The sequence below is a fragment of the Pseudorca crassidens genome, chromosome 12 (assembly GCF_039906515.1).
Source record: "Pseudorca crassidens isolate mPseCra1 chromosome 12, mPseCra1.hap1, whole genome shotgun sequence".
Lineage (NCBI taxonomy): Eukaryota > Metazoa > Chordata > Mammalia > Artiodactyla > Delphinidae > Pseudorca > Pseudorca crassidens.
The window spans coordinates 63,635,673-63,654,114 of NC_090307.1; the positions used below are offsets into that span (position 1 = coordinate 63,635,673).

Genomic DNA, 18,442 nt, shown 5'->3' on the forward strand with positions numbered 1-18,442 from the left:
GCTACGGTCCTCGGCCACAGATCACAGCATTCTCTCTGTTTGTTTGTAGGGGCTGGTGAGTCTGGGAAAAGCACTATCGTCAAACAAATGAGGATCCTGCACGTCAATGGATTTAATCCCGAGTAAGAAATGACCGATTTCGGGTTTGCTTCCCAACTGCATGCACATTTTGTCACTGCTTTCCCGGCCTCCCCAAAGTGTTTTCTCTAAACAGTTAATTTGATCTTTGAGTCGACCTTTTGGGGGAGGGGGGGCGGATATAGAAGTAAGTTGTTGAATTTGGCATATTTAGGCAAATCTTTCTTCTGGCAGTGTCTACATCAAAATAAAATAACAATATATGATTTATTAAATACTCTTGTGGTATTGATCTGCATTATTGATATTGCGCTGAGCACACTTAACCAATGTGTCTATGTATACTTCTCTCTATATCATTTGTCTGCATCTATTTCAATCAACATATGGATAGATTCAAATAAAACATATTTACAGGTGTAGCCCTGTAGTGTTTATATGCAATAGTCATGATGATTTTGCCATGTTACGTAAAACCTGTGTTGTTGTCTAGAGATTGTGGTGTGTGCACGTTTGTTTAGAGTCCAAACCAGTAAAGGTGGATGTTTTCCTTTTCCACATAAAAAACTTTGCACTGTTGTCCTGGGGCTAATGTTGACCTCAGGTAGTACCATTGTAGACCCCCTGCAGCTGGGAATTTAAAATCCCACTCAACTGATTTGGGGCAATGTGTAAAGTTAATTAATAACCATTCTGTTTTCATACAGGGAGAAGAAACAGAAAATTCTGGACATCCGGAAAAACGTTAAGGATGCTATTGTGGTAAGGAATTTTTTTTTTTTTTTCGGCCTTGCCGTGCAGCATGCAGGATCTTAGTTCCCCGACCAGGGATTGAACCCGTGCGCCCTGCAGTGGAAGCCACTGGACTGCCAGGGAAATCCCAGGAATTTCTTTTAATATTTGTTCAGTAGTAAGGTTGCACCCTCTGCTCCCTCAAACTGCGTAGACAGAAATTATGCGCTAGATTACCACACATGGAGCCTAAATGGTTTATTTATCCATGTATCTTTTTCCTTCACTCCACTTTAGACGATTGTTTCGGCGATGAGTACTATAATTCCCCCAGTTCCACTGGCCAACCCAGAAAACCAGTTTCGATCAGACTATATCAAGAGCATAGCCCCCATCACTGACTTTGAATATTCCCAGGTAAGTAAATCCTTACTGAAATATTTTAAATGGTACACGGTGGAACAGTTTTTTAACGAGGTGGCTTACTGAGAACCAACGTTAATATTATTTCATCTTTGACTTTCTTCAAAATCTAGCTCTCTGCTTAGGAGAAGTGCTTCCCTCCATACCCAAATATTAACATGTTAAAAATATTAAAGACAATAAGATTGTAAGAAATGCTTTTATGAGTATATCGGTGGGGGTGATGATCAGGGAGACAGCATACCTCTAAGAAATACTGGTAGTACTTTTTCCTCTATGTATTCCTAAATCAACAATTAAGCCGTTTCCCAGATAACAAAAAAGTAGAAATTACACAAGCAGAGAGAAAGGCTTTATGGTGTGTGACTGCATCCTTGGGAGTAATAGAACAGAATTCAGTTCACTCTTAAAAGACATGCATCTTTCAGCTCAAATGAGAGGCGCATGCCAGCTGTAGGTCATACATGGATTACTTCTGAATGTTGACTGTATCCTGGGAAAATGTGATTTACTTCAGATCTGCAGGATTTAGGGCTGCTTTTCTAATCGCTTGGATGGCAATGTTGCTTATGCGAAAGGGTGTTATGAATATTAGTCTTCTCTTGTTTGGTGGACGTACGTTTCTTTAAAATATTGTTATTTGGTAATTTGATTAAACATGTCTTGAAGGAGAAAATAGTTTTTCAATTTCTCAGAAAATCATTTTTGTTAACAAAAATGGGCATTTTTGTGCCCAGAGAGCATGTGTGTGTGTGCATGTGTACCCCTCCAAAACAGTATTTCAAAGTCTCCACTGCCTGGCATGGTGGTCTTGAGACATTTTTCATTCTCAGAATCCTCTTTTCTGAGGGAAGCTGATGCAGGACCCAGTGTGTAAGACAGATGGGCCCATGTGCCCCCTCCCCTCCCCTTCAGTAGAACACACCTGCCCTGTAGGCTCTGTATCCAGATGGCGGATAAGAATTACATTTTAAAGCTTTTTTTTGCATCCTCTCATGTGATTTTTGTTTCTGATAAGCATTCCCATATAGCCAGTGGGAATTTCTAAAAAATATAGCCTAGAATTTCTAAAAAAACAGAGGTAGCGGTGGTGAACTACCTAGAAAAGGGGGCCATGCCAGCTGGCGTGGCAGGCACAGTGTTTTTTAGTTAACTGTGTCTTTAACTGAGTGGTGTGGAGGGGGCTCAAGGAGACGATGGGGGGCCAAAGCCTTGCTTCAGCCAACTGAAGCTCTGGGTCCTCCCAGCTCACTGTGATGATTTACATATTGGAAAAGTCACCCAAGACTGCAAGGTCCTAGCTGAAATCAGGTTGTTCTTATTCAACTTCAGATTTACACATTTATAGACATGTATTTGAGTTTTAAATTTTGTCCTGCATGCTTGCCTAAAAGTCATAATAAAACATTTCCTATGTGGTTCTGATGAAGGGAAAAGTTATTCTTAGCATATAAAGAGAAATTAGCATCGAGATGTATCGATCTGTCACATCTTCTTTCTTCTGTTTATGACAAACTCACATGTGACAAAAGCTCCCAGATTCTATCTGAAATCCAGTAACTCCCACTTGGGTTACTAAGGAATCCAAAGCGCCTAATTTGCAAATGTGTTTTTGAGGTATAGCATGATTTTTAATTAAAAAAATAAAACTGAAGAAACCATTTGCATTGAAGGCATGTATTTTCGTATAGCTATGTTGAGGCAACTTAAAAATGATTATCGGGGGCTTCCCTGGTGGCGCAGTGGATGAGAGTCCGCCTGCTGATGCAGGGGACACGGGTTCGTGCCCCGGTCTGGGAAGATCCCACATGCCGCGGAGCGGCTGGGCCTGTGAGCCATGGCCGCTGAGCCTGCGCATGAGAGGCCACAATAGTGAGAAGCCCGCGTACCGCAAAAAAAAAAAAAAAAAAAAAAATGATTATTGGAAATCGTAATTAACTATTAATAAAATAAAAGAGAATTGGGAACCAGCAGATGCAAAAGCAATTATAATACTTTTTCAGAGGTAATACTTTTTTTGGTAGTTTTTAAACCTACATTCTGTTGTCATATGTGTCTCTGTCCATGTCAAGTGAGATTATGTTTACAACTGAGCCTACACTTATATAAATGAGGAAATTAATATCTAATATATAACTTTCTTCCTGAAAATTGTGTTTTAATATGCACACAGTTTTCAGTAACACTTATTCTATAGTACTCTGAAATATTCATCACTTATATCATTAGATTAAATAGTTCTTGAATTTATGTTTTGATGATCCCCTTAAGAGTGACATTAAGACAAATCTCTGACTTATATACTAATAACACTTGGTACATTTGAAGACAATTAACTTTTGTTTAAAGAAAATGTGTATTGTAAAAGTCATAAAAGTAGAGCTAACTCAAGTATTTCAGTAGTAAACATAACACGAATTTACTAAGTCTAGTACTTATTTTGGATTAAATCCTTGAGAAAGTCTGTGTCGCAACCCAATTCCTTGAGGATCTTGTTTATTTTCCTGTAGATCTAGAACAATTTTTGAACCAAATATGTCCTATCATTAAAAGTTAATTTCAGAGTTATTTAATTTTAGAAGGAAAACTTAGAAGAATGTTTAAGATTCTTCTTTATTATTAAGAATTTGAGATTCTACGTGAGATTATTCTTTATAATGAAAAATCTACAGTATCTTAGTAGAATCCTAAGAATTTCCTCTAAGAATGTCACACTTGGGTTTACTCTTTACATTGCCTCCTACTTGAATTTCAGTTGGATTATAGAAAGAAGAGTGAGGCTGGCGGGTGGCCTGCCTAGGGGATGGTGCCGGGGGAAGTCAGGGCCAGCATCAGGGCCACAGATCTCACTGGCCTCTTAGGCCTGATCTGTCCCGACCTGGAAGGGCTCTGGAGCCCTCTCAGAGGGGATTTTCGTGACCTGAGTGTTTTATCAAGGTTGCTCTGGCCTTTGGCGGAGACGGGCTCTGGGGAGGAAGAGGTGACTCCTGTGACAGTCCGGATGGCAGACACCGGGGCAGCCTGGGTGGCCTGGGATGGCTCACTGGCCGTTGCCTGTTCACAGCGTTTTGCTCATGAGCACGCCAGATCACCTCCGCTCTGGACAGGGCTCCACCCGGGACCCCTTCCTGGGACGGCACCCCGTCTGTGCACCCAGCCCATCGACACGGGAAGCAGTAGGAAATACACAGGCTCAGGTGGTGGTCCTGAGAGAACGCACATCACCTGATCATTTACAAAGTGGGAAAATATTGTGGTTGCCCCCGCACTTCCCAAAACTCTTCGCACAATACTGGACAAAATCACTGACGGATTAAATTGGAGTATTCACTTGTTCATTTGGTATTTTCTTCCCAAAATGTGGTTATTTTATTAACTCCCTTAAAAGTGTGTTTTGTTGGCATTTATAAGGGTCAGTGGATAAGTGAGGCTTAGTGAGAAATGTGAAAGCGGTCAGGTCAGTCAGTACTCTGTTATCACCACCCATTTCCTAAGTGAACGTTTATCAGAATCGCATGTGGTCACACACCGGGAGAGCAGGCGTTACTCTTCCCAGCAAACATTTGCTTGGGGTGCAGGCCAGCTCGCCAGAGTGGACCTGGCCTTCCCCGGGAGCCTGCCCGCCCACCGTGGGCCTTGGCTCCACTTCAGAGCAAGTTGTGACCTGGAGCAAGAGGCCTCCCGCTCGGCGGACAACAGGGTGGGAGCTGGGCTTCCTGGGGCAGCGCTGCAGAGGGCGATGGGCTGGGAGCCCTGCCAGGTGCCAGCGCCGGTGGCTCCCAGCTGCCCCTCCTTTGGGGAGTATATTGCAGAATCCTGATTCACACCATCCAGGCTAGTGGTTTTCCTTGTGATATTTTAAGCAACTGAACCCTCTCGCTCCCCCACCCCAAAAAGCCTTGGAAGCCCACCGTACAAGTCAGGTAGGAGCGCCCAGGCCGCAGCCCCACAGGGACCCCCAGCATCTGCCCTGGACCCCACCAGGCACCGTCGGAAACCACAGGGGGTGGGGTGGCAGGTGGCGCCAGAGCCAGACCACCTGGGCCCAGATCAGACCCGTGGCTGGATCTGAGCAGTGTCCCCAACGCCTCCCAGCCTGCCTGGGGGTGTCTCAGCTGTCCCCAAGGGGTGATCCTTGCCTCTCAGATTACAGAAGCCCAGGTGAGAGCCCGCCCAGGTAACCCCTGCCTGGTCTCCGTCACCAGCAGCCCCCAAACACTGAGACACTGTATGTGCCAGGCACTTTGCTAAGTGTTAGGAGCACAGAATAGCGATGAATCAGAAGGTCTTGCCATATAGTGAGAGACAGATCATAAACAGAAAATTCCAATACGCCAGGGTAGTGCTGTGAGGCCACAGCATACAAAGAGGAAAGAGGACTTACTGTCTAAGGAAGCACTCAGGTACCCTGCTTCCTTGTCAGAAGTACAAGCTACCCGGACTAGCGCATCGATATTAACACATCCAGGAGTCTAATCTTCTCAACAAGTATGACCAAAGAGTCGACCAGAATAGCCAATACCTTATAGTTTGCAAAGTCCCACCCTGCCCTCTTCCTCTCCCTGCACCTTAGTTTCAGTCAGATTCTCCTAAACCGGCCCTGGTCCTCCTGCTTTGCCACCTTCTCTGCCTGCCTCTGTCCTGCCCTCCAGGTGGCCTCACCGGCCACAGGTTCTCTGAGGCCCCTGGACGCACCCGTATTTGCGAGATCTCAGATCTCGGTCAGACCTTCCACCTTGCCCCTGGGGTTCCAGGTCCCACCCAGTTTTGCCACAAGTTCCAACAAGCTTCTGGCTGTTCTTCCAACCGAGCACTCCCCCACACGCCTCTGCCTTGTGCTGCCTGGTGATGGGGGCTGAGCCGGTCCCCACCCACAGGGAGCTCACACCAAAATGTCCCATTTCCAGAGCCGGTGTCTTTTCAGGACACTTACCCGTTTTGAATTTTCGTAAATAAAATATTTAAAATGTCCTAGGGTATGTTCTCTAGTTATTAAAAAAAAAAAAAAAAACCTCATCCAGGGGCCGCCCTCTGTCTGTGCCCCTGGAATGTGCTCAGGGGCTGGTCTGAATTGGGAGGGGGCGCTTTCTCCATCAGAGACCTGCCTCCAGGACTCCCATGGCTTCTGTCCAAACGCTGCCAGGCGGAGGGTGGCTCAGACAGTTAGCGCTTAGATCCGTCCTGCACGTTCCTTGTGCTGGGGAAAGGAAGGGCTGTCCTTTTAGTAAAATATCCCAGTTAGATAATTAGTCACACTAGGGCTTCACAGAAGATACTTTTTTAAAATTCCATCTTCTTCTTTGAAATATTATCATAAGGGATATTCCTAATAAATAATAACTTTTTTTGAAGCAATTTTCAACTTACCCCCAAAATGCAAAAGTAGGACAAAGAACTCCCATACCCCGCACCCAGGTTCATCAAGAGGTAACCTCTGGCCACATTTGCTCTCTGGCCCTGTCTATACTAAAACACACCTTTACGAGCCATTTGATAGCTGGTTGCAGCCATCGTGCTCCCCATAAATACTTCAGTGTGTATTTCCTACAAACAAGGCCCTCCGCTTGTATAACCAAAGCACAGTTATCAAAATTAGGGGATTTAGCATTAATACAATGCCTATGCAGATTTCACCAGTTGTCCCAATAATTATAGTGAAATTATAGTAATAATAATAATTCCGTTGGTAAACCTGGTCAATAATCCAATGCAGGGTCTGGTGGCCTTCCCAGTGGTTGGGGACATTAACTCTGGTCACTTAGTGAAGGTGGGGTCTGCCTCTTTCTCCTCTGTAAAGTTACCTCCCCCTCTTGTAACTCATGAGTACGTTTGGGGAATATCCTTTGAGACTGTGTAGACACCCTGTTCTTTTCAAAACTTCCACACTCTCATTTTAGCGCACTAATAAATTTCATCCACAATAAATATTTAAGAGGGAAAGCTGTTGACAATTCTTTCAATTATTTCTAAATCCCATAAAGAGAAGTAAATAGAGTGTGGAGCCTGGTGCTGCCTTGCGTATGATAAAAAGCTTGTCATTCATGCTGTTAACAATCAGAGTTTGTGAGGGTCACTCGGAGCAGCATCCTCTCCTCTATACCCTCACGGCGAGAAATCTGGGCTGAAACCACGAGACACATTTTCCCTAAAGTATTTTTCGTTATAGAAAATACACTCTAAGGGTTACAAAGTAAGGCAACATTTTTTTGAAATTCCTTGGAGAAGATGTCACTGAAACTTTAGATCCTTTGAAAGTGTGAGATTTTTGTTGTCAGGGTTCCCCTCAAATTTGGATGTATTGGAAGTTTGTCATCAGGTTTACCAAAGCCAAGTTCACTTCTGAGGACACTTACACTTTTCAGAAGCATTTGGCATTAAAAATACCATAGTAATGGGGCATTTTGTCCTTACCATTGCAGTTTTTTTTTAATTTTATGGAAGTATAGTTGACTTACAATGTTGTATTAATTTCTGCTGTACAGCAAAGTGACGCAGTTATGTGTATGTGTATATATATATATATATACTCTTTTTCATATTCTTTTCCATTATGGTTTATCCCAGGATATTGAATATAGCTCCCTGTGCTATACAGTAGGACCTTGTTGTTTATCCATTGTATATATAATAGTTTGCGTCTGCTCATCTCAAACCCCCAGTCCTTCTCTCCCCCACCCCACCTTCCCCTTGACAACCACAAGTCTGTTCTCTGTGTCTGTGAGTCTGTTTCTGTCCCGTAGATAAGTTCATGTCGTATTTTAGATTCCACATATAAGTGATATCATATGGTATTTGTCTTTCTCTGTCTGACTTACTTAATATAATAATCTCTAGGTCTATCCATGTTGCTGCAAATGGCATTATTTCATTCCTTTTAAGCCTGCGTAATATTCCTTACCTTTGCAGTTTTATGTAACTCTGAGAGAAAACGTTTTTACCTTTTCATCTATCTCTCCGGAAACGGAGGAAGGAGCAGAATGAGTTGATCTTCTTGTGTCAAATTAAGGCTTGAGTGAGTCAACACACGTGGCTTATGACACAGGTACATGAGGTTTTCAGAAGCAGAAAAATGAAGTTGCTCCTGAGAAGATTCCTTTGAAACACTGACTTTTCAAGTTTTTAGTTTTTCATGAGAATGTCATCCATGAATATGTGGGGTTTTTCTTCACCTCTTAAAATAATCCCACACAGTTTTTATCCTGTCCTTTATTACGGCATATAGATTGAATTAAATCAACTTCACATGTAACGTTCTCACTGCACATAGCAATTTCATGTTTTAAGTTGTGTTTGTATTTGTTTGAATAGGAAGTGTCTGTGTGTGGCACAAAATCCAAAAGATAGGAAAGAATGGCAAGTCCTTCCTCACTCCTGCCCCCAGGCACCCACGTGTCGTCCCCAGAGACAGCCAAGGTGACGTAAGATCGACTTAGGGTCCTCGAAGAGCAATCTTTTAAACATATTTTGATCTCATAGCAAATAGTCAGTTATAAAATGTCATTGCAGTTAATCTTATCAGTATGGAGAAAATATCTAGCCTGAACTGCCAAGTAAGCATTTTTTCAAATAACATTTAACATTAAAGTAAATTGTATTGAAACTGTTTTGATGCCGAGACAAAATGCCCGAGTGGATGGTGACGAAAATAAGAGAGGTTTATTAGGCATCCATAAAATACTGAGATTTTAAAGTGCAGAAGCTGCAGGTGTCATCCTTGGAGGGAACCACAAATGACACAGTCAAGCAGAGCAGGACACGGGAGGCCACTTTACCTCTGGGTTCTGTGTGGTGGGTGACCTCTTCGGTCTGACCCCATCCCACCTTGGCTTTAGGATACACCGTCTCCCCCGACACCCAGCTTCCTTTCACAGACCTCATTGGAAGTTTCTGCCCGAGAGAAAGCCCTAAAAATACGTAAAGGTATTTTCCATGTCCTATTCTTCTGAAAAGGGCAAGTGTCCCCAGGTGCGACGTGCTTTCCTCCATCTGCAGGTCATTCCCCAGCTCTGGCTCTTTCCACCTTGAAAACCCACCTGCTGATTTTTCTTCCTCTATTTGAAAAGCTCAGACTCCCGAGAGCACAGTGTTCACGCTGTATATTTGCCCTTATTTAAATAGTGATTTGCCAGGGTCCGTCCTGAGCACTCAGTAAGCACCCAGTTAATGCTGAGTGATCAGAATAACTAAAGAAACAAGTTATTGGCCGCTTTTAAATCCCTCCAACTAACAAGGCTAGAGTTACTTAGAAAGCAGATTATGTGTCATGATTCCAAATGCTTAACGTTTACGCCTGTCCTTTTATCTGAAGCTCACATCATGACTAGTCATGTTGAGTTTTGCCAGTAAACATGCATTTACGGGGTGTGGGAGTCTCTTCCCCTTGCTTGGCACGGCATGTGGCATATAGTTATACTCTGAAAACGTGCTCGAAAATCACGTGTTTGCCATGTGCTCAGTGCTACACTTAGGACCGTGAGTTACACTAAGAAACTCTGAGTTATGACTTCTCACCTCCAGAAACTTACGACTTAATGAAGAAACAACATGTTCGTAATGTGTAACATCTGTAACATATAATACGTAACATAGAATTAATGAACAATAAAGTATCCTGTAATGTCAGGCTACCTTCTGTGGGGTAGACTGGAAACTCTGTACCCATTCAGGGAAGAAGACCCGTAAGAACCACAGGTGCTCAGACCACAGGCTTGGTGACCATGCCCTGGGGGAGAGGGGCTTCCTGGGCTAGTAATAGTGTCACCAGCAGAGCAGTAAGAACTGAGGGTCGTGGTGGGGAGGACCCAGCACAAGTCAGAGGTGTGTATTGAAGGGAGATGGAGCATTACAGAGGTGGGACATTGACCCCCAAACTAACTGGCACACTCAATCAGATGAGTGTTGGTAGAAGAATGACAATTGGTATTTGAGCTTTCATTTTTATCAGCTACAATGTTAAAGGATTTATGGAGTTATCATCATTTATTCTCATCCACAGTAGTGTGTTCATTACCCAGAAGAACACCTTTTACTACAAGTTGGCTGATTTGAGAAATTACTAGGGGGTTCCTACACCACTTTCCCAAGCCTCTGCTCCTTAGTTTCCCAAACCCTCTCCTGAATTTTAGACATTGTCTAAATGTCCCATTGCTTTACATAGTAAATAATGGCATATCATTTCAAAGTATTCAGTATTAAATTTTTAAGGGTATTTTTAATAGTTCTTAAACCATTGTATTTTGATTTGTTTCTTTGTTAAACTGTGTCATCACCTCCCAAAGAAACTCAAACGGCACCAACTGGCATCTTTAGCTGCTTGAAAGAATTTAGGTGATAGAGATTATCATCCATGTTTCTCATTTCTACGGTTAAAAAATTATAAGTAAGTAGTACATCATATCCATATCATCACATAAATTCCTCTAATTCGCTAGAAGTTAAAATCTTTCAAATCCGCCTGCATCCGTTTTATCTAAAGAGGCATCCTATTTGATTTTTTTTCAGTGATGGCCTGATATGTGTCAGGAACCGTGTTAGGCGTTGGAATTACCAGTGTGAATGCATACCCGTCTGCATGTCTGTGAGGAATAACAGGGTGCATGCAGCGTTCAATAAATAATTAGGCAAGGTTCGCACATGGGTGCAGGGGAGGAGGGATTGCTGGTGAGGTTTGGGTGGCTCGGTCCCAGGGGAGCCTGGACTGACTTGTGGACAGGTCCACAGGGCGACCGGGGACAGAGGGCAGTGTGGCCAGAGTGTACAGTGGGGGATGCATCCAAGGGGTCCGTCTCCCAAATCCCTACATCATATGAAGAATTAGAGAGTCTAGCCCTGCAGAAGTACCATGGCCAGATGGTCTTGGAGTCCCAGCCCTCATGAAGCTAATATTTAGGTAATTCAGCTGGAGACTTTTACACTAACTGCAGTGTAACATTTCATAGTATGACTATTATGGTAGAAATAAAAGCACCAGTGCCGGTAGTAGAAAAGAATTCGGAGGCATTTAAATGGTTGTGCCTCAATAGAAAGATTGTCTTACATTGTTCTGGTTGATTGCATGGAGAGTACATTTGAAACTACTTAGTATTCAAGCTAGATTACTAGCCATGCTTCTCTTTGGTTCTCTTTACCAAGAAGTCTGGGAGAGTGAGCGTGTGAGGCTTCTGCCTCTAGCCTTGTTCTGTGCCCCCTGGAGCCCCCAGCGGCGTCAGCGGGTCCTGGGTCGGGCACACCTGGCAGGCCACCTGGTGTCGACCGTGCCCCTTGTCTACACTCTGGCGGCTGCTCCTTGAATCTCGGCCTTTCAGCTGGTCGTTACTTCAGGGTGTCTGGTCCAGGTCTCACTTTGTAGACCGGCACAGAGTCTTGTGGGCGGTGTCACCCAGGCGTGCTGCCCTGGAGGTTGGGTCAGGACAGCGACAGTCTTCGGACCCCCAAAGGCGGTCTGCTCACCATCGTTATCCGTGTGTGGGTCGGACCCACATTTGTACAGAGGAGCTTTATGATCTGTTCAACAGAAACATAAGAAATTGCCCACGTGTGGCCATTTTTGACCTACAACATGGCCGTTTCATAAGGTTCAACCTTGTGGATTTCGTGCCACCTGCCAGCCTCGGTCCCTTCGGTCGCCTGGTCCCTTGCCCTGCATCTGTGTGGCGGGTGCCCCCGAGGGGCCCAGCTCTGTCCTCTCAGTCCTGGGCTCCCTCCTCAGGGCTGCCTTTCACTCTGGTCACTTCCGTCACCCCCACCGCCAACCCTGAGGTGCTTCCCTCCCATCCCAGGTCTCTTCCTGTGTTTGGGCAGAAACCTTCCAACCAGCCCCGTCTCCTGGGAGACCCCCCACCGTGAGATGAGAGGCAGCCCCAGTGTCCCCCCTGAAGCCAGTGTCCCCCCCCGAAGCCATGCGCTCATGTGTCCCATGCCCACTCCCCACCTGGTGCCTCTCATTCCTGCGCCTTCAGTGCTGGCTTAGCCAAAGCCACAAATTTTGGGTAACTAAACATGTAATGTGTTTGCTTATCTACAGTTGTAACAACTACAGGTTCACTCAGTCTGTTTAAAGGATTTTGTGTGAAATCACCCCAAAAGAGCCTCAGTGTATGTTGGGGTGGGAGAGAAACAGGATGCTCTCTGCATAACAAGTCTCTGAAATAATTCCCTTAGTCAGCTCGGTGTCCTTTCTTGAGGCTCTTTTTCGAAAAGAAAGGAAGCAGAGTCGTACCAAAACTCTAATCATAAGAGCTTGACATATATAATTATATAAAAACCGTTGTATCTGAATCATTCTGGTGGATACAGTAAAAGTTCCTCAACCTTGTGTCTGAGGATGCAGTCTCTGTGGTTCCTGTCCCGTCTCTGCCTCCTCCTGCAATCTTGGGAAAGTTGAGGAGCATCTCTGGGCTCAGTTTTCTCATCTGTAAAATGGGGTCAGTAATAATGATGCCTGTCTCATGAAACTGTGACGGGAATTCAGTACAGTCATGCATCTAAGTGCTCGAGATTGTGTCTGGATGCTGCAAACGTCCAACAGACGTCAGCCGTCATCCTGGTTGCCCTTTCATGTGATATTTGTAAATGTATGTACACTGCCTTCTGAGATGTTGCCACATGCTAAGCTTTGGAAACTTCACTCAGGGATTTTGTCATCAAATCACGCAGAGAACCCTGTTGCTGATGAAAGGAGAGTTGAGACCTTACATCTCTCCTGAGGATGGCAGTGAGCTCTCAGTGTCCCTGCTGGATTCCTGAGACCAGCAGGGCCCTGGGGAGCAGGGAGACGGGAGCCTCCATGAGGCTGGGATGGAGCCCGACCGTCCCCGCTGTTGGATGTCCGAGCTGCACACAGGCTGCCCTGTCTGACGGCACCTCTGGGAGTGGTCCCAGAACAAGCCTGCCTCTGACTAACGGGTCTGGCTGTGGTGTTTGCAGGGGCCTCTCTTCTGTAGCTTTTCCAGGATTGGGTTGCATGGGCAGAGTCAAAAATACTATACTCTGCAGAAAACGTTTTGATCTGGGATAAATTCATAGTTTAGAATAAAAATGTAAAGAAAAACAAAATTGGGATTTTAAAATACATAAAAGCCTATCAAAAAATTTTTTCTCCCCCTCGGTTTTCATCCTTTTTTGGCGATGTTGGTCAATCAGCTTGATACAAGTGAAAATAAGGCCTCAGCTCCCAAAGCCCTCAGGCCACATCCTGTCCTGAATCCAGTGGTCACAGCATCTCTGTCATCCTCCCTGCATACCTCAGGAGACAGGAGCTCGGAGAAGGCGGTTGACTGGTCCAGGGTCAGAGCTGGGATCTGGGAGCAGGTGGTCGGGGCTGGAGCCCGGTGGTCTGACTCTGGAGCCTGCTGTGTGGCCTTCCTGGGCTCGGGAACTGCTGGTCCATCCTGATCGCTGGGTCAGCCTCATTCCAGCTGAGGGTGTAGGGGTGGGGGCTTGGTCAGGCCACGTGCAGCCCCTCGGAGCAGCCTGGAAAGGGGAAATTTCCTGGAAGAACAGGGTGTTCTCTGGAGTCACTCTGGTCCACCTCTAGTGGTGCTGTAAACAGTCAGCTTTGGTGGCCACTCAGTTCTCTTAGGAGCAAAAATGCAAGTGAATGAAAATGAAAGTTGGAAATTATTGGATCATTCACTCATTCAAGTAGAATTTCCTGAAGGCCTCCTGGGTGAAGGCTAGGGTGACCTGGAAAATGGAACATCCCAGTGACCAAGACACGGTCCTGCCCCGAAGGGCACGTCATTCACCCGACTTTCACTGCAAGTTGGCCATTTCCACGGGCACACTCTTGCAGCTCTGTTCATTCCCTTGCATCATACTGCAAACATTTAGCTGTGCGGTCAATTAATTAATCAAGGTGGAAAGTATCAACCAGGGTTATTTTTCTACTCCCTTGAAGAAGCGTCGTGCAGCTTCCTGAGCTGGTGAAAGACGCCTCTAATAATTTGTTGTTGTTGTTTATGAACTAAATAGGCCATTAGAACGTGGATCATCACCCCATTAGGGCCTCTTCCCGGCTTTTGGTTTATACTCTTCCTTGGGGTCTCAGATGGCTCGTGTTACATTGCTCGGGCATAGTATAAAAATATCTCTGTGATAGGGACCTCCCTGGCAGTCAAGTGGTTAAGACTTCGCTTCCAATGCCGGGGGTGCAGGTTCCATCCCTGGTCAGGGAGCTAAGATCCCACATGCCTTGCAACCAAAAAACCAAAACATAGAACAGAAGCAGTATTGTAACAAATTCAGTAAAGACTTTTAAAATGGTCCACATCAAAAAAATCTAAAATCTCTGTGGTAAGTTTCTATTTTTAACTTTTTAAACTTCTTTTCATACTCTGACACCTGAAATTATTCTATAGGAACTTGAGTCCAGTCCCTAAAGTAGAGGGATTTTTGCATAGTCACGTCCATGCCCTCCTGGCCAGGTATTTATCCTTGTGTGCTGTTGGTACATATTTGAATTCTATTATGTAAGCCCATCTTTTAGAGAAAATATCTAAAAATTTTTATAATGTGCCTGATATTTTAGAAAGGATAAGGTTTTGTCACATTTAAGATGTGCTAACTGTGGAACTTTAAGTATTTTCAGGTCTTCAAAAAAGTCAATGCTTATGGGAGCCTCTTTGGCTCTTTAAAATAAAATATTCCAGCTGTAAGTGGAAGGATGGGGCCTCTCCCCAAACAGTTTTCAGAATTATTCCAACGAGCCCCAGTGAAGTCAGGTGCAGCACGGCGAGCCCAAGATCTAAAGGACTTGAGTCAGTTCTTGGCCAGACACAGTCTCTTAGCCAACTTGCCTTTGAATTTTCCCGTGTGTAAAATGGGGACGGTAATACGTGCTTCATGTCTGAGAATGAATTAGATCTCATGAGAAGGCTCGGTAATTTAAAGAACAGAATAGCCGTGAATCATCATGGTTACTACCGTTGGCCAAGTTGAAATACGAGAACCAGAAAGGGACTTGGAATTACAATAAAAATTAGCAGGAAATCCAATTTGATGTACACACTGCTGCCAACCCCACTCCTCGCCCGTAAGACCTGGGTCACCCCAAGGCCTAAGGGACTGATGACAGGTGTTATCCTCCAGGTGTCTGTCATTTTAACCAACTCAGAGCCTGGGACCGCAGGATGGATATTCTACAAGTTCAATTTTAAATATCAACCAGTGAATGACTAAAACTTCTCAGTGCTTTTTATGGCTGTTTCAAATTAGGGTTTAAGTGTAGGGAAAATATGTTTTCTTTTTCGTTATAGACGTTTCCTCTTATAGGCATCTTTTCAACATGCCACATCCATGGTCGCTGCAAATTAAGCATCCCCTGACCTATACATAAGAAAGTGGACTCAGAAATGCCTAAGCATTGATGTACAGCTCTGAACAACTCTGAAGTTTCCTTTGTGTCACCCAAGCCAGGGAGCCCAAGCCAGAGTTGAGGGAGCCTAACCCAGGATTGAGGGAGCCTTATTACCATACACCTTTAAAAATGTGGAATCTCTGAAATTGCCATGTGTCTTATAATAGCTATGCACATTTACTGTGACAGCATTCTCCTCCCATACACCCCCTCATCCCCCAAAATCTATTATTATAACTGTAGTACATCCAGAATGGAGAAAATACAGCATTTTGTGGGAAATTAAATATCATATTGCTTCGAAAAAAGGAAAAGAACAGTTGTAAACATTTCCTTGGCTAATTACATAATTCTTAAAAAATATATCATTTTACATAATGAACAAATTACTGAGTTCTTTGAAGATAAACCTTGTCCTTTGTGGTATATATGTATATATATATGTATATATAATTAAAGTGACTGAAAGTCTCTATTTGATAAGCAATATGGAAAGGAAATTCTGAGTTGCACATGATAGAATTCCCAAGGTACTGGATGTTTCTTTATTCTGCCATTCTTGAGGAAAACCTAGGAGATTTCTGGCTACTGCAGGGATTACAGTGGATTTCAGAATTAAGTTTGTTTTAATTAATAAGTGTTATCGTGAGGAATGTATAACAGGAAACGTAGTGGCACTGTTCTTAGAACCAAAGGCTGGAACAGCCCATCCCATCCATAGGATAGTGGACACAGACCCTGCGGGGACCAAGGGGGGCGGGTGCAGCAGCAGTGGATCCCACCCGCATCACGACATGGGTGGGTCTCCGTGTCTTTATGGTGAATGAAGAACTGAAGTGATGAAAGGTTATAGAGAATACAGTAGTCTTCTATGAAGTTCAAAAACAAGCAAAACTGGGCTTCCCTGGTGGCGCAGTGGTTGAGAGTCTGCCTGCCGATGCAGGGGATACGGGTTCGTGCCCCGGTCCGGGAAGGTCCCACATGCTGCGGAGCGGCTAGGCTCGTGAGCCGTTGCTGCTGAGCCTGCGCGTCCGGAGCCTGTGCTCCGCAACGGGAGAGGCCACAACAGTGAGAGGCCCGCGTACCGCAAAAAAAAAAAAAAAAAAAAAAAACAAGCAAAACTAAGTACGTATTGTTTCAACGCACATATATTTGTGATAATTTTTGTAAGAGAGAAGAGAATGAGCATCACAGTACTCGGGGTGGGCGCAAGGAAGCAGGAGAGGGCTGCAGAAGGTGAACATCAGTTATCCATCACGCTGGGTGCGGGGGATGGGAGGGGCTCAGAGTGTTCTCTGTATTATAAACAAATACGTAACAAAACAAAGGCAAAGAGGGCCCTGTGTCATTCCCCAATTCTGCTCACCTGCAGTCCCCATTAAAAAGAAATTGGAGTTTTCTAATTTATTAGCATAGATTCTTCTTTGTGCCCTGTTCCCGCTTAGAGGGAAGTTTACATAGATGAACTCGAAGGGGCTGTGTGAGCACAACATCCAGTAAAGACAATCCTAAATCTCAAGCGTTTTACTGAGGTTTGCATTTCTTGTGATAGAAGATGGTGCTTTAAGATTCGCTGGCACGACGCTGCTGAGGGTATTTCCTCCGTAAGGACAGATTCCAGGGACTTCCCTGGGGAGCAGGGGTTAAGAATCCCCGCCTGCCAATGCAGGGGACACGGGTTTGAGCCCTGGTCCGGGAAGATCCCACATGCCGAGGAGCAACTAAGCCCGTGCGCCACAACTACTGAAGCCTGCGCTCTAGAGCCCAAGAGCCACAACTACTGAGCCCACGTGCCACAACTACTGAGCCGTGCACCTAGAGCCTGGGCTCCACAACAAGAGAAGCCACCACAATGAGAAGCCCGCGCACCGCAACAAAGAGTAGCCCCCGCTCGCTGCAACTAGAGAAAGCCCATGTGCAGCAATGAAGACCCAATGCAGCCAAATAAATAAATAAATAAAATTTAAACAGATTCCTATTGTGCAGAAGGCACGGGAAGATCGGTGTTTGTTGAAGTAACTGTCATTCTGGAAACTTCATATCACATCCTGGCAGTAATTCTTACAGTAATTCCAGAGATGGGTGCTGTCCCATTTCTTTTTTATTATGAATGTAAGCCAGGTTATTTTGAAAGTATTCTAAACTTTCAACATTCAAAAGAAATGGGTGTGGGGAGAGGCTGCTGCCTGAGCCTGAGTCCGGCTCTGCCCTTCCTGGCGACCCCACCACCCTGAGCCTCAGTGTGTCCCTCTGTTGAATGGACGTGACAGCAGAACCTCTGCCCCAAGCCCATGAGGATTGAATTGATTGAGTTAACATACGGAAAAGGTTGGCCTCCACCTTTGCTGATCTCGGTATTCCCGATTAGCTATTCAGAAGAAAACCATTTTTAAATCAAATGTTTATGTTGCCTGTTTGCAAAGCCAAGACACTCTGCTGATCTCAAAGCAACTGCATCACTACATGAGACCGTGGCCGGCCCTTCTCAGTGAGCACGTCCTCCACGCCAGCATGGACCAGATACAGAAAATAGGGGTATAGTGAGAGCCGCAGATGCAAACCACGTGTGTAAATGTACATTTTCTAGTGGCACATATTTTGAAAAATGCAAAGAAACAAGTGAAATTTAATAATATATTTTACTTAACGTGATATATTCTACATATGACTTCAATGTGCAGTTTTTAGAAGTTATTCATGAGATAGTTTGTCATCTTTTTTCTTAATCAATCTTTGGAATCCACTGTGTATTGCGCACGTCAGCACACCTCAAGATGAAGAAGCCACCTGTCAGTGGCGGCTGCCACATCAGACAGACAGGGCTGGACCCGAGGATGGGGCAGAGGACATAGT

At 44.7% G+C, this 18,442-nt stretch overlaps 1 protein-coding gene across 2 annotated transcripts in view; it reads left to right on the forward strand.

Moving 5' to 3' along the window:
• The window catches only part of GNAL (G protein subunit alpha L), a 93,873-nt gene that overhangs the window by 19,329 nt on the left and 56,102 nt on the right, over positions 1-18,442 (forward strand). For both annotated transcript variants that reach the window (XM_067699728.1, XM_067699729.1), the window contains 3 exons: positions 50-122; positions 786-840; positions 1,108-1,227. In XM_067699728.1, coding sequence (XP_067555829.1) covers positions 50-122; positions 786-840; positions 1,108-1,227 — 248 coding nt within the window. The remainder of the gene's footprint in view (positions 1-49; positions 123-785; positions 841-1,107; positions 1,228-18,442) is intronic.